The 14,024-nt window shown below is 36.9% G+C and overlaps 2 protein-coding genes across 11 annotated transcripts in view; both read right to left on the reverse strand.

Annotated features, from left to right (window-relative positions):
- The window catches only part of igfbp2b (insulin-like growth factor binding protein 2b), a 25,160-nt gene extending 19,055 nt beyond the window's left edge, over positions 1-6,105 (reverse strand). Inside the window, exon 1 of the mRNA XM_015053319.1 lies at positions 5,668-6,105. The gene's annotated coding sequence lies outside the window, so the exon portion shown is untranslated. The remainder of the gene's footprint in view (positions 1-5,667) is intronic.
- A 3,854-nt stretch (positions 6,106-9,959) lies between these two features.
- Positions 9,960-14,024, reverse strand: part of slc4a3 (solute carrier family 4 member 3) — a 34,723-nt gene continuing 30,658 nt past the window's right edge. For 9 of the 10 annotated variants that reach the window (XM_015053323.1, XM_015053320.1, XM_015053322.1 and 6 more), the window contains 4 exons: positions 13,412-13,665; positions 12,476-12,645; positions 11,567-11,740; positions 9,960-10,689 (listed from right to left, as the gene is read on the reverse strand). In XM_015053323.1, the coding sequence (XP_014908809.1) occupies positions 10,612-10,689; positions 11,567-11,740; positions 12,476-12,645; positions 13,412-13,665 (676 nt within the window). In that variant the 3' untranslated portion in view covers positions 9,960-10,611. The remainder of the gene's footprint in view (positions 10,690-11,566; positions 11,741-12,475; positions 12,646-13,411; positions 13,666-14,024) is intronic. The other variant, XM_015053321.1, reaches the window with a different exon arrangement.

Genomic DNA, 14,024 nt, shown 5'->3' on the forward strand with positions numbered 1-14,024 from the left:
AATGCTAAAGTGCTACACCAATACGATATGTAGCAGAAGCTAATGCTAAAGTGCTACACCAATACGATATGTAGCAGAAGCTAATGCTAAAGTGCAAAATTCAATGTTTGTCAATAACACAAATGACATCTTCAACAAAATAAAATTTATTGTTGCGTTGCAGCAAATGACAGTTATCAGATGGTCAAATCACAGATGTGACCATCTGAAGGTGACATGGAAACATGATGTGTGTTGACACATGGTGGATATCAACATGTTTTAACTTAGCTTTAGCATTAGCTTCTGCTAGATATCACTTGGTTTAACGCTTTCAGTTTAGCAGAACTAACTTTTTAGTTAGAGGCTCCTACCGATGGGTTTTTGAGTGGCCTAGTCAAAATCTGGATGTAAATAATGACCTTAAACAAGCAGTTTGTGCTGGAAAACCTCCAACATTAATTAAAACAATTCTGCAAAGCGGAGTGGCTCAAGATTCCTCCACAATTATTTTTATATTTCATACTATACTGTTTCAGTGTTTCTATATAGATTTTTATATTGGTTCTGCTCCGTCTTCTGCACTGCTGCAACAATGCAAATTTCCCCACTGTGGGATTAATAAAGGAATATCTTACCACAAACACTAGATGGCGCCATTGGTGGAGCATTTAGCTTTAGGGTGTAATTACTTTTACAGGTAGGGTTTGGTTGATCCCTCGTTTTAAAACTGCACAGACTTTTTCCTATTTAACAGAAATTGATGGTTTTTCTTCTCTGTCTTGTCTGACTGCCGACGGCTGATGAATATTCCAGAGACCAAACAAATATGAAAGGGGTGAAAACTTTTTCTGCAGCAGTGAAACAACAAGCAGCTGCAGGCGGAGGGTTTTCACAGTAAATCGCTGAATAATTTAAGGAACAAGAATGTCAGAGATGGACCGAGTCCAGCCTCAGAGCCGGCTCCAACAGAAATACTTCAAACTTGTAGCGAAACGATGTGGATTTAATGCTTTTGGCTCGTTAACCTGTCAGAACGCGGGCCTAAAGAAAACGTGCTGCTGTATTTTATATAAACCCGAACCGAGTCCAAATCAAACAAAGTTTAAATCTGGAGGCTGCGCATTAAAGCAACACGGTTATCAATTATGTGCAGAGTAATAATAAAAAATGGATTCCTGATTCCTCCAGGAACCGACGCGGACGTCACCCCGCCCTGCGACCAGAACCGGTTCCACTTCAGCGTCCAGACCTGCAGGTCCGATTTCAACCAGAGCCTGGAGACGAGCGGCTATCAGCAGGACTGTCCGTGGCCGGCCGTCAAACCGTAAATATCTGATGATTTACCATCGGCTTTGAAGTACCAGGCTCTTCTCTCAAACTGCCGGCCAAAACGGTTTGGGTCATGAAACCGGCCCAGTACGGTTCTGGAGCGACACTCAAAAAATTAACTGGAACTATTCAAGTTACTTAGCCTGAAATAACAGGGAAACTTTGATTTTCCAAAGTTATATTCTCAGCATGCTATATATTAATCTATAAATATCAGTTTCTAATTAAATATTTAATTTACAGACAAAACTTTTAAGCTCAAAAAAATAGAGTTCGAAGCTCAATATTTGATTATCAAGCTAGATTTAGCTCCAAACAAAATATTTAGTTAGCAAGTTAAATGTTTAGTTTAAAGTTTGTAAACTAAATATCTTGCCATCTTCGAGCTAATTAAATATTTAGCTATTTTAGAGTTAAATGTTTAGTTTGGATATAAAAGTTTGATATAAATATTTAGCTTCAATTCAAACTACATACATAGCTTAATGCTAAGTCTGTAGCTAATTTAAGTCTAAGCTGCATACTTAGCTGGATGCTAAGTCTGTACTTTGAAGCATAAACATCATACTTGTTGCCAAGCGTTTAGTTTGAATCCAATAATTTAGCTTGCCAACTCCATATTTTGTTAACAAGATTTATGTTAGATTTGTGTTAAATATTCAGCTTAAAATTTTTAGTTAGCAAGAGAAAGTTTAAAGCTAACTATTTACCTAAACATTATATAATAATATAGCTAGCAAGCTAAATATTTAGCTCAAACTTAATTTTTAGCTTGCTAACCAAATGCTTGGTCTTTAGCCAAACATTTAGCTCCGTAAATAGTTTGAAATGTAGACATTTGTAAATGAATGAGTGACACTTTTATTACAGACTAAATTAACCAAATTATTGCTATTAATTTCTGACAGAGTAACTTGGTCCAGCTGCGATGCCCGGTTCAGTCCCAGATGTTTTCCACTCTGAAATCATGTAACAATGAGTGGTTGTGAGGTTTGTGATGATTTATTGAGGCTCTGCTTGTCTCCACATCTTCAGGATGTGACAATTTAATATCTGACCATGAAATATAAGCTAGCCCTCAAGCAGAGGGCGGTTTCTCCTTCAGAAGAAGCTTGGAGTCACTGAGGCGAGATGTTTTTGGCTCATGGCGTCCAACTGGATCACATGATTGAAAGTGCAGCTTTGCTTTCCTTTGTCCTGCTTTAATAACACATAACTCGACCCAGAAATGTTTATTCCGATGCCAGATATTGTACGTTATATTAAGCTATGATTTCCTCTCAAGTATCAGCGGCGAAGCCTCTTTGGCCTCAGATCGTCAGGCAGATCTCTGATTCTCTCTCCAACAAATCGAGCCATATTTCTTGCCATCGTTCTGGTTTTCAGCTTTTAGCTTCTGGATTCGGATCAGGCCTGAACTTTGGCATAAACATTTGGACTTTCTGGAGATTTAACAGTTTCTCCACCGTTGTGTCTGCAGATCATTGGCCTCCTGCAGCTTCCACCGAAAAATTCCTCCATCGACAACCGGATGTTTTCCTCCTGAATCCTGTTTTATCACTGTCATTCAAGACTTTTACTGAAAGAAGAAAACTGAATTTCTTTCCGCTATATGCAAAAACTAAATCTTTGCTAGTTAAACACCAGAGTTTCCCTCCAAACAAAGCAAGAAAGTTGAATACAGGATGGAAAATAAGATTATTGTTCTTGTTAACCAGCTTAAAGTGATTTACTGGCATAGATTAACTAAACGTTTAGCTAATAACCGCATGCAAAAGAAGATTACAAAAATACATTTGCTTAATGAAAACACGGCAATTTTTAGAAAAAATTATATTTTTCGATAAAGTTTTTGAGCCGTATCAATGATCAACATAAACAGTCGGACATTACTACTGGTGGAAACACCAAAGAAGACGACAGGAAATAGTAGGAGGACAATGATTTGTTTTTGTTTTGTCACAGCAAACAGTTCATAAAAAGTTATTCCAACAGATAAGAAATTAATCCATAAATCACATGATGAATTAAAATGGACCCAACAATTTATTGTTTTTCTACCAAAAACTGGATGATAAAAGTTTCAGTCTGAAGTTTTGTTCTCAACTAAACATTTNTGAAGGATAATTTTTTTTACAGAGACTTTATAATTCATCGTATTTGTTTTGAACATTTAAAATGTCTTCCAGTTCCAGTGTTAAATGTTCACTAGAATTTAACGTTTATTGATTTTCAGAATGTGTTCTTGCATTTTTATACCATTATTATTATATTAGTTGAAAATGGTCTCGAAATAATACAATTTATTACAGTAACATTATCGTTCAGGGATATTCTAACATGCTGAATCCATATTTCTTTTGTAAAATGGCCGACTGCGGTTTCCCCCAAAACGCTCCCAGGTAGGAGCCGTTTGTTTTTCCAGCGCCTGAATAAGACGCAGACAAATCTCCCACAGACTTGTGATGGAAACGCAGCGACTGTTTAGAAGGAAACTGGTGCACTCGTGGTGCGTTTAAAGACGACCTGGACAATCCAGTTACCACATCTCAGCAACCAGTTAACCAGTTTTAACAGTTGAAAACAGAGTGTGGAGATTCCTCAGACGTACCCGGCCGTAGCTACGCTGCACACATCTGAACCGATGAGGCGCTAACGCTTCCCCTCCGCCTTGCTCTCTCTCCTCCTCCTGCAGCCTCTACAACAGCCTGAAGATGTGTGTGGACAGCTCTCTGCAGCAAAGCTGGTGTAAGGGTCACATGTTCCTGGTGGACGGCGTCTTCCTGGAGGTCCACCAGGCGTTCTTCTCCCAGTGCAGGCAGGTCCAGGACCCCCCACTGCACACCCTGCTGGCGTTAATCGCCCCCGGGGTAGTTATCACGCTCTTCCTGCCTTTTCTGTGTGTTCGCCTCACCACCACGGAAACGGCTTAGAGCTCAATTACTGCTGAATCAGCATTTTACAGCCTGGATGTTACTGTGCATGTCATGTTTTCTGTCTTTGGCAATTAAAGGTATAAAATGCGGTGAAGGATCTCCGGTTAAATGTAACTTAATTGGGAACTGGGAGTAATGGAAAGAACACCAGTATGGAAAGACTGGACAGCGACGCGTCAATCCGAGCTTATTCACCTTTTGTTGTTTGGATCCTGATGGAGCTGCGGCCACATCAACACAAAGCTTCATTAAACATCTAAACCTGTAGAAAAACATCACACCCAGAAACAAAAACAGCAAAGCTAATGAAACTTTACAGCCAAATGTTGAAGCAACTTCTGTTGTCGTACAAAGGCCAACAGGTGCAACGAGGCATGAAAACGTAACACACTTTGCTGGACGATAAATCAGAAATTATTGCAATAAACGATAACATACTTGTTTTGATACCATTTTCGACTACTATGATGGTAACTTTAAATTATAATGAACATTTAACACTGGAACTGGAAGACATTTTAAATATACAAAACAAAACAACAGAAACAACAAATAAAATTCATTAGGAACTCTGCAAGCAAAAGTGACATCAAAGCACCAGATTTCAGGCTTTTATCATCCAGTTTTGTGTAACAAAAAAATCATGCAAACAGAAATTATTTGAACGATTTAACGCTTATTGGGACAGGCCTACAACAACAAAACTGCAATCTAGGTCTACTGCTGTAAACGATCATCTTAAGAATCGAGAAATTATGAATTCTGACGATTAACCGAGTAATCAAGTAAAAACAATTTGTCCCAATTCGCATTACCTCTTTAAGTTGGTAAAAGAAACGTAAAATCGTAAATGCTTAGGATGAAGTTCAAACATCACTTTTAGTGAAACATTTTTAAGTGTAAAATCAGATGAGAAACATTTCTCATTAACATATATATATATATATATATATATATATATATATATATATATTAAAGCAAGCTTAAATTAGAGCATTAGTCAACACTGCCTTTAATATATACTGCTCAAAAAAATAAAGGGAACATTTCACTTTAATTTTGTGTGTGGCTCCAAATCCAGGCCTCCATTGGTTAATAAATTTGATTTCCATTGATGATTTTTGTGTCATTTTCTTGTCAGCACATTCAACTTTGTACAGAACAAAGTATTCAATGAGAATATTTCATTCAGAAGATCTAGGATGTGTTATTTGAGTGTTCCCTTTATTTTTTTGAGCAGTGCATTTAATTTCGTTTCACGTACGAAGCATGAAAAAGCTTATTTACATCTAGATATTTCTAATCTAATTTTTCCATGTCGTAAGTACATGCAATGTCGGCCAAAATGTGATTCGTTGTATTTATAACAGATTCTGTATTAACAATCACAGATAAAAGTCATGATTGGAACAAACCTTACCTGTTAGCAGTCACGAAGTAGCTAGTTGACGTTTCCCGCTGAGAGGTTTGAGGACATACACGTCACTTCCGTTCTGCAGTTCACCCGTTGAACTGTGATATTTTCCGTTTAGTTTAAAATAATCCCACATTCTGGACCTTTTTTGCCCGCATCTGTCAAGTTTTGGAAATATGGAAATTTTCCGCCGCCGGATGCAAAATGTCCCACCAGTCCAACGTCGGAGAGGGCGAGAGCGGGGGCTGTGGGCAGTTATCGATATAATGTGGAAAATTTATGGGAAAACAGCAATAAGGGAGCAAAGAGGAGTAAAATATGCTCGTTTCCCGGTTTAAACGGAAAACTTAAGAGGAATGGTTTTGTCTCTTTATGGGCGACGCTTCCTTCCGTCTGTGCGGAAATGAGAGCTTTGTGCAACACCAATAATCATCCGCCTGGAACACAAGTAGCTAATTAGCAAAATATTGTTTCCAGCTGCAACAGAACTACCGCAGTGCAGAACAGTTTTCCAGGAAGAAAATGAGAAAATAAAACAAATCTAATCAAATATTGATGCAACCACTTATTTTAAGTTACATATGATTTAATTTTAATTATTTTGTCAAAACATGGACATTTTCTTGGTCATGATTGATTTGTAAAATGAATAAAAAGATTTAAAACAATTCAGCATCATGCCTTTCCTAAGTAACAAACCAATTCATAAATTACAATAAGGTTAATAATATCCAATTTATCTTGTTTCTCATTCTATCACAAACTGAATGATAAAAGTCTTCAATCTGGTGCTTTAATGTAAACTAGCCCTTTCTTGTTGTTTAGACCTAATAAAAATTGTTTCTTTTGTTTGGATATTTAAAATGTCTGCCAGTTCCAGTCTTAAATGTTCATTAGAATTTAAAATTGAGAATGTGTTCCTGCATTATTACACTTTAAAAACAATATCATTTATCGCAATAACCTCTGAGCCAATTTATCGACTCACATTGATGTCGGCTTTTTTTTCCATTTATAGCTTCATTTTTTGAACGTTGGCTGTAAGGAAAAATAATAAACCATAAAATCTCTTGGTGTCCCTCAGGGACATTGATTAGGACAGAAACTAAATGCTTCAGTGACGCATCATTCATTTTATTTCAGACAAAATATAATGTGAACCATTATTATTTGTGAACCATCTTTACAGTCATGGTGGGTGAATGGGTGAATGAATGAATGAATGAATGAATGCGCATTAGTTCATCCCTGCTGCAGTTTGTACCTCTCCTCACACATCCAGGTTGTCTTTACGCTTCAGGTCTTCAGAGTGATGAAGGTCGATTCGACCCGAGTCAGGTCACCGTGGGTAGGCTGCCTCGTTGCCGTGGCGATGAAATGTGGAGAAGTCACATCATCACCGGCAGAAAAATTAAATCACTGTTTGTCTTTTCATCTCTGGTGTTTGAACATCAACAGTCTGGATCAGATCCTCCTGCTGAACTTTAACACACAAACGCCTCATCAGGGTTTCCATGGTAACCTGGGTTTAATCCGATTCTTATGTTTGTGAAAATACATATGACAAAAATAAAATGGCACTATATAGTGAAAACATTGCATAAATGTATACAAAAAAAATCTAATAAATTATATTTATAAAAATAATAAATCATAATTTAGTAGAGTAAATAATTATAATTCTTAATTATAATACTAATAATTCTAATAAATTATTTTAATAACTTATTGCAAATTAGTTATAAAACAATGCATAATAAATCAAAATGTATTTTAATATTATTTAAAATTATATAATAATTAATCTAATAATTAATTATTAGATTAATTCACATCTAATAATTGATGTGATTAATTCACATCTAATAATTAAAATTATAATGAACTTACAAAGTAATTGATAATTATATAAAATAACTAGTCACATTTATTATGTCAAATAGTTTATTTTTTAAAATAAAAAATTAGATTTGTTTTAATAATTATCAGATGAGAATAAAGTCAAAATTTTGTCAGAAAAAGTTGTTAAAAGACAGAAATAAATTTATAATAAAGTTTGAAGTCCTGATGATAAAGTCAAAATAATGAGAACAAAGTGGGAACATAACCAGAATGTTAGGAAAATGAAGCAGCAGTTTTATTACATTTCATAAAGAAAAATAATTTTAAAATTTAAAATGAAGTTTGATGAATATCTCGTGAAGTTTTACAAATAAAATATTTCATCTTTTAACACATTGAAACGACTGAGTTTATTTAGAAGAAAAACATCAGATTTTAATAACTATCAACACCTTTTTCTCACTAAAACTATCGTTTGTCTTTTATTCTCATAATATTAAAAAACTCCCTTACTTTGGCCCTAAAACTCCATGGCTGTAACTTGTGGGTTATAATATTTATATTCAATATAATGTATTTTACTAACTACTAAAATAAATAAACATATTAATCATTTTCTAATTTAATAAAAAGTTTTGCATATTAGAGTCAGTTTTTTAGTGTATAAAAATATCTTACAAAGAAAAACACTAAACTGAAAATTTCCTATAAAATGTTCTTTTAGAATCAAATTTACACAAACTTTTTAATTTCAAACAGAGATTTAGATGTTTATTTATGTGACTCTCAAAGGCTAAATAGTCAGAGCTGCTAGTTTTCATTTATTTGAGAAAAGTTCAGGTTTAGACATTAAACTAATAATTACGATAATTTGTTTTAAAGCTACTGAATATTTTTAAATGTGATTTAACTTCCAAAACCTGTGAGAAAAAACCAAAAGTGACATTCAGCTTTAAGATGAGCAGAACGAGAGGAACCCGGTGAGGTCCGATGCACAGCGGCTCGTTTCCAGTGAACCTCCTGCAGAGCGCTGATGCACAGCGGCTCGTTTCCAGTGAACCTCCTGCAGAGCGCTGATGCACAGCGGCTCGTCAGCTGCAGGTTTCAACACACACTGCAGCAGCTGTGAGCTCCACTGCAAAGACCAGTCAGGGAAATAAACCTCAATGCATTTACAGTCTGCGTCACTTTACAGGAAACGGCGAAATGTTGCCCCTTTAATCCGGTTTCCCCTCTGAGTCGTACATGAGTTTGGCCGTCGCTCGCTTTATGTACACAAACGGTCCAACTGGGTGCTGGGAGTATTTACAGAGCAAAGGTCAGTTTCCCCTGAGACAGAAACCCTGCAGGCTCAAAGTGAAGAAGGGCAGTTTGTTCAGTTTTACACAGAACGTCATTATGAGACAATAAGTTTGATTTGAGCGAAATCTGGGATGTTAATGAGTCAGAGCATAAAATAACCAAATATTCAGTCATTTGTATTTTTTCCACAGAGAAAGAAACAAACAGTAATTATCATCACAAAACTGGGATAATAAGTTAGCTGGGATTGTTGTGTTCAGCTGAACCTTATTAGCAACGCTAGTGTTAGCACATTAGCTAACATTAGCTTTGCTAGCTATCCAAAAAGCTGCTGGGTTCCAGATGAGAGGGTGACAGTATGAAGAACTAATGAAATAACTTCCTGCTCCGAGGAACTACTTCCTGTTTCCAACCTGCTGAAAGCAGCAACACCAACTAACGTTGGTGCAACTCAGAGCTGATTAATTTATGCTAGCAAAGAAAACATTAGCATATTAGCTAACATACTGACATTGTGTAGAAGATTGTTGCCAAGCAGCTAGCAGTTAGCCGCTCAGGCTAACGTCACGGAGCAGGCTGTGATGCTCAATTACGATTTTCTGCTGACGTGGTTGTTTTTCATGAAGATTGTAACATTACGTCAAGATGGTCCCGTTAGCGATCAATAAATAACACTTGCAACTGCTTCTCAAGTTGTGCAACGATGAGTTTTTTGCATGTTTTGTAGACAAAAACAAGGAGTAAATGTTCACCAAAAAATCCACAAGTTTTGAGATTAATCTCAAAATTTTCTACAAAAAAGTAAATTTCTGAGTTTCAATTTGACAATTTTAAACTTTTTAAACACAAAAATTTTAAAGATTTTTTTCTAGAAGATCTGAGAGTTTGAAAAGGCAAATGTTTTCTTAACAAAGGCAAAAATGTTTAAATAAATCTCAGAAAGTTTCAATGTCGACGATTTTTGAAACTCTGAAATTTCCAATTTGTTTTTTTAGAATATTTCTGGATTAATCTGAAAAAGTTTGAAAAGTTAAAAATTTGCTTGAAAAAGTTTGAAATTAATCTCAGAAATTTTCAAGAAAAAAACTGGAATATTTCCAACCCAAGATCGATCTCCAAATTTCTGCATTCTTTTGTCAGAAATTTGCTTTTTTCCCATCTACAATGGCACCAACACACCGTCGTGTTTCTGAACCAGATTTTTTAAAAACGGATTAAAAGATCAGTATATAAAAGTCACTGTAAAGCAGAAGCATTGTGACGTAATCCACTAAATTCCCACCAAAACCTTTAAAGAACGGTTACGCAACAACACTGATTGAATTTAAAAATCAGCCATTTTTCTCCCATTTAGTGTCACTTTTTGCTCTCTGTCCTTTTACACAATTCAGATTTTGACTGAATTTTACACAGAATCACCAGAAAACAAACAGAGTAGAAAATGAAGGTTGGGTGTGTGAGAGTTATATATTTATACGTTCAGGGTCGAACTACTAACAGATTTCCTCTGAGTTTCCACCAGAAAACGACATTTAAAGTCGGCCAGGAAGTTCAGTTAGTTTCTAAAAGCGATAACGGCAGAGCAGAGGAAGAGGCAGCTCTGGTTTCTCCTTACAAAAGGAAAATAAACCAGGTTTGTTTCCCCATTGCACTTTTGCCCAGACCTGCAGAGTAAAGGGACAGAAGGATCCATCAGAGGGTGAAGCGTCTGATTTCTGGATGGAAACGTTTCCAAACCGTCACAGAGTGACGCGGTTCTGTGTGCTCCGACCCGGCGGCGCCGCAGCAGGAACCGGGTTCTGGTCTTCAGACCAGCATGTGGATCTCGTTGTATTCGTCTCGGCCGTCTTCGTCAAAGTTGGGGGAGTCTTCGTCGCAGTCCAGCTGCGAAGGAGAAATGGTCTTAAAATGAGCGACAAATTTTACACAGAAACGATAAAACCATAAAACACCTGGATGAGGCCCAGTTCCACTTAAAAACCAGATTAAACCTCAAAATGGTTTTTAAGCGTCTGGAAAAACCTGTCTGAGGCTGTCCAAAGAAAAATTTAAAATGAGACATTTTGACCTTTTTTAAACACAAAGAGCTCGTCACTGATTGGCTGGCGGCTGTGATGCGTTGAAGTAACCTTGGTAACCAATCAGTTTTCAGTCCAGAAGACAGATTGTATCAAGACTTTAATATTTTTACAAGTTTATTCTTCTGTTTTTACAGCTTAATCCTGGTAATAATAAGACCTTATTTAACTGATAAGCCTGTGAAACTCTAACTGTTATATTTTATTTGTTTCATGTAAGAAAAATAAAGTTATTTGAAAACATTTTAAACATGTTGAGTATTCAGACTTTAACTTTATGCCACAACTGGTTGAAAACAATTTTGTGTTAAAAAGGTAATAATGAAAAGTAATTACATTTTAATTTATAGGGTAACTTTTATATTAAAGATTAGATTAAAACAAACAAACTGGATGATGAAACTAATTATAATAATCTGCTCAATGATTTGAAGAGGTTTTATTTTAATTTTTTATATTTTTAAAGTTACTGGAGCTCCAGAATGAATTTGGTGTCTTTATGGTTAAAAACTTCAAGCAAATTAAATCTTTAAATTTACTTATAATGTTAAAGTTAATCTCGGACATTTGTTAAAGAATTTTCCAGTGAAATAAAAACAATCTGGGGTGAAATTAGCTTTAATCTGAGGAACAACATGGCCGCCGTGTCGCTGAAACATGGCGGCGGTGGCGGCCAGACGTACCGCCTGCAGCTCGCGCTCCTCGAAGATCCTGGAGAGGACGAGGCGGCGCAGCGGCACGGTCATGATGAGGATGAAGGGGAAGGCCAGCGACGCCACGGTGGACTTCACCACCCACAGCGCCACGATGCAGGCCAGCTGGATGACGGTGAACATGTTCATGCGCCACGTCCTCACCTGAAGCACAAACAGCCACACAGGCTCTCCTCCGTCAGGAAACACAAATATGCGTTTCTGGCTCCATCTAGTGGCCGCTGGGTGAACTGATCTGAGTCTGAGGCCTCTTAGAAAAACATGTTGGTGAAAACAGACTCAAAAAAAGACAAAAAGCAACAAAAATGTTTAAAAATATAAACATTTTGTATTTAGATGAGATAAAAAACTGATTTCTGAGTCTGTAAATATGTCCCACTTCTCTACTGGCAGTTTTAGCTTCACCTGCCACTACAAGAAAAAGAAAATCTCAGTTAATCCAGTTATTAATCCGATAACAACCTGTATTGATGTTAAGCAGAAACTTCTGAACTTTCCACACATTCAAAGGATTTTTAGCTGCAGATTCAGTTCAATTAAGTTAAAAATCAAAATCACTTTATGAACAACGAAGGGAAATTAAATAAGAGTTCGCTGGAGGAATCCTGTCTGTAAAGTCTAAGCAATAAAATGTTTATTTTCTTATTTCAGAAAGAAATTGATGTGTGTTAATTTGCAACTTTTAATTATTTCCCACATCGTATATAAATGGTTAAACTTTGAAAATGTTAAAAATGGAGCCAAAGTTTCTGAGACATTCAGAAATCCTGGAGGATGAAGATCCGATTTAGAACAACTTGCACCAGAATCACAGAGACGTGATGCGGCCAGGAGCGGATCCGTGGTAACCTGGAGCTGAATACAGACGATCCGGGTTACCTTGGTGACGTAGATGTGGTCCGGGTGGTGCTTGGCGGGAGTCACCATGAGCGTGATGCGTTCGTAGAGCTGGATGCCGGTCAGCGAGGTGACGCCCATGTAGAGGAAGATGCCGAAGAGGACGGCGAGCGGGATGTGGCGCAGGACGTCGGTCATCACGATGGACATGCCTGCAGCGACGCAGGAGAGTCACATGATCACACCGCCGGGCCGAACGCCGGGAGGTTCCCTACGCTCAGTCTGATCATTCTGGGTCGCAGAAACCACGAAAGTTAAGTGGAAGGAAAAACTATCTGAAAAACATTCATGTAATTTTACCAACAAAACTTTTTTAAAAACAATTTTACAAAAAAAGAAGCGTTTATTTTAATTTGTGTTATAGCTGACGAAAACCAAAAACTAGGAAAATCAAGTGGAAGGAAAAACTGCTAAGAAAAAAAAACACATTAATTGAAAGATGTATCCAATTTTACAAATAAAACCGATTAATCTTTATTTCAATTTTAATATTTTTAGTTTACAGTGAAGGGGAAATGCAAAATTTAGAAAAATAAGTGGAAGGAAAAACTTCGAGGAAAATAACATGTTTTAGGAAAATATTAGCAGCTGGTTTTTATTTATTTTAATTTTGATAATTCTGTCTTACAGCTGTCAGAAACTGAAAACCTGGAAGGTTAAGTGGAAGAAAAAAATGTGCTAGTAAAAAGTAACATGTTAATTGAAAAATATTAATAAATTTTTCAGAACTGGTGTTGATTTCTTTAAATTTAGATAAATTTGACCTCCAGCCAAAAAAACTATCTTTCTCTGAAAATCACAGTTTTAACGCAGTAGCATTAAATTAGTGGCAAAGCTCTGTAAGAAGACATCGATCCACTTATATTATTATTGGAAAATTGAGTGGAAGGAAGAGCTGTGGGCTGGGTTTCTGCTCACCGACCAGCACGGCCACGAGCAGGCCGGTCAGCCGCTGCTCCTTCACCTCCTGGATCACGGGCTTCTCTCCGGGCGCCGTGGCTTTGCTCATCACCGTCAGCGCGTTGACGTGCGTCACGGAGCGCACCGTGGCGGCGGTGAGCCACGGCAGGCCGAAGAGCGGGCAGACGGCGCCGAGCACCACGATGAGCAGCAGGTCCAGGTGGAAGCCGGAGCCTTTCATCAGGCGGCGCTCCTTCTTACTGACGATCAGCCTGAGTCCAGAAAACCACAGAAACATGAGCAGAAAGGGCAACGAAAAATACAAACACATAAGACTCAGGAAGGAGATTAAACTCAGGAGTATTCTGGAAAATAAACCTGGAAAATTCTGAGTTTCAAAAATTCACTCAAAAAACAAAGTCAGAAATCATGAAATCAATTTTTTAAATTTTCTAGAAAAACAAACCTGGAAATTTTGAAGTTTGAAAACCAAAGATTTGCTTGAAAGACTTGAAACTTTCTGAATAATCTCTAGAAATGTTCTAGAAACAAAAACTTTCTGAGCTCCACTGGTTGAAAAGTTGTTTGAAAACATATTTTGAGGTTAATGTCAGACATTTTAAACAAAATT

This window comes from Poecilia latipinna, unplaced genomic scaffold (genome assembly GCF_001443285.1).
Source record: "Poecilia latipinna isolate Pla-1442-1.1 unplaced genomic scaffold, P_latipinna-1.0 Scaffold1175, whole genome shotgun sequence".
NCBI lineage: Eukaryota > Metazoa > Chordata > Actinopteri > Cyprinodontiformes > Poeciliidae > Poecilia > Poecilia latipinna.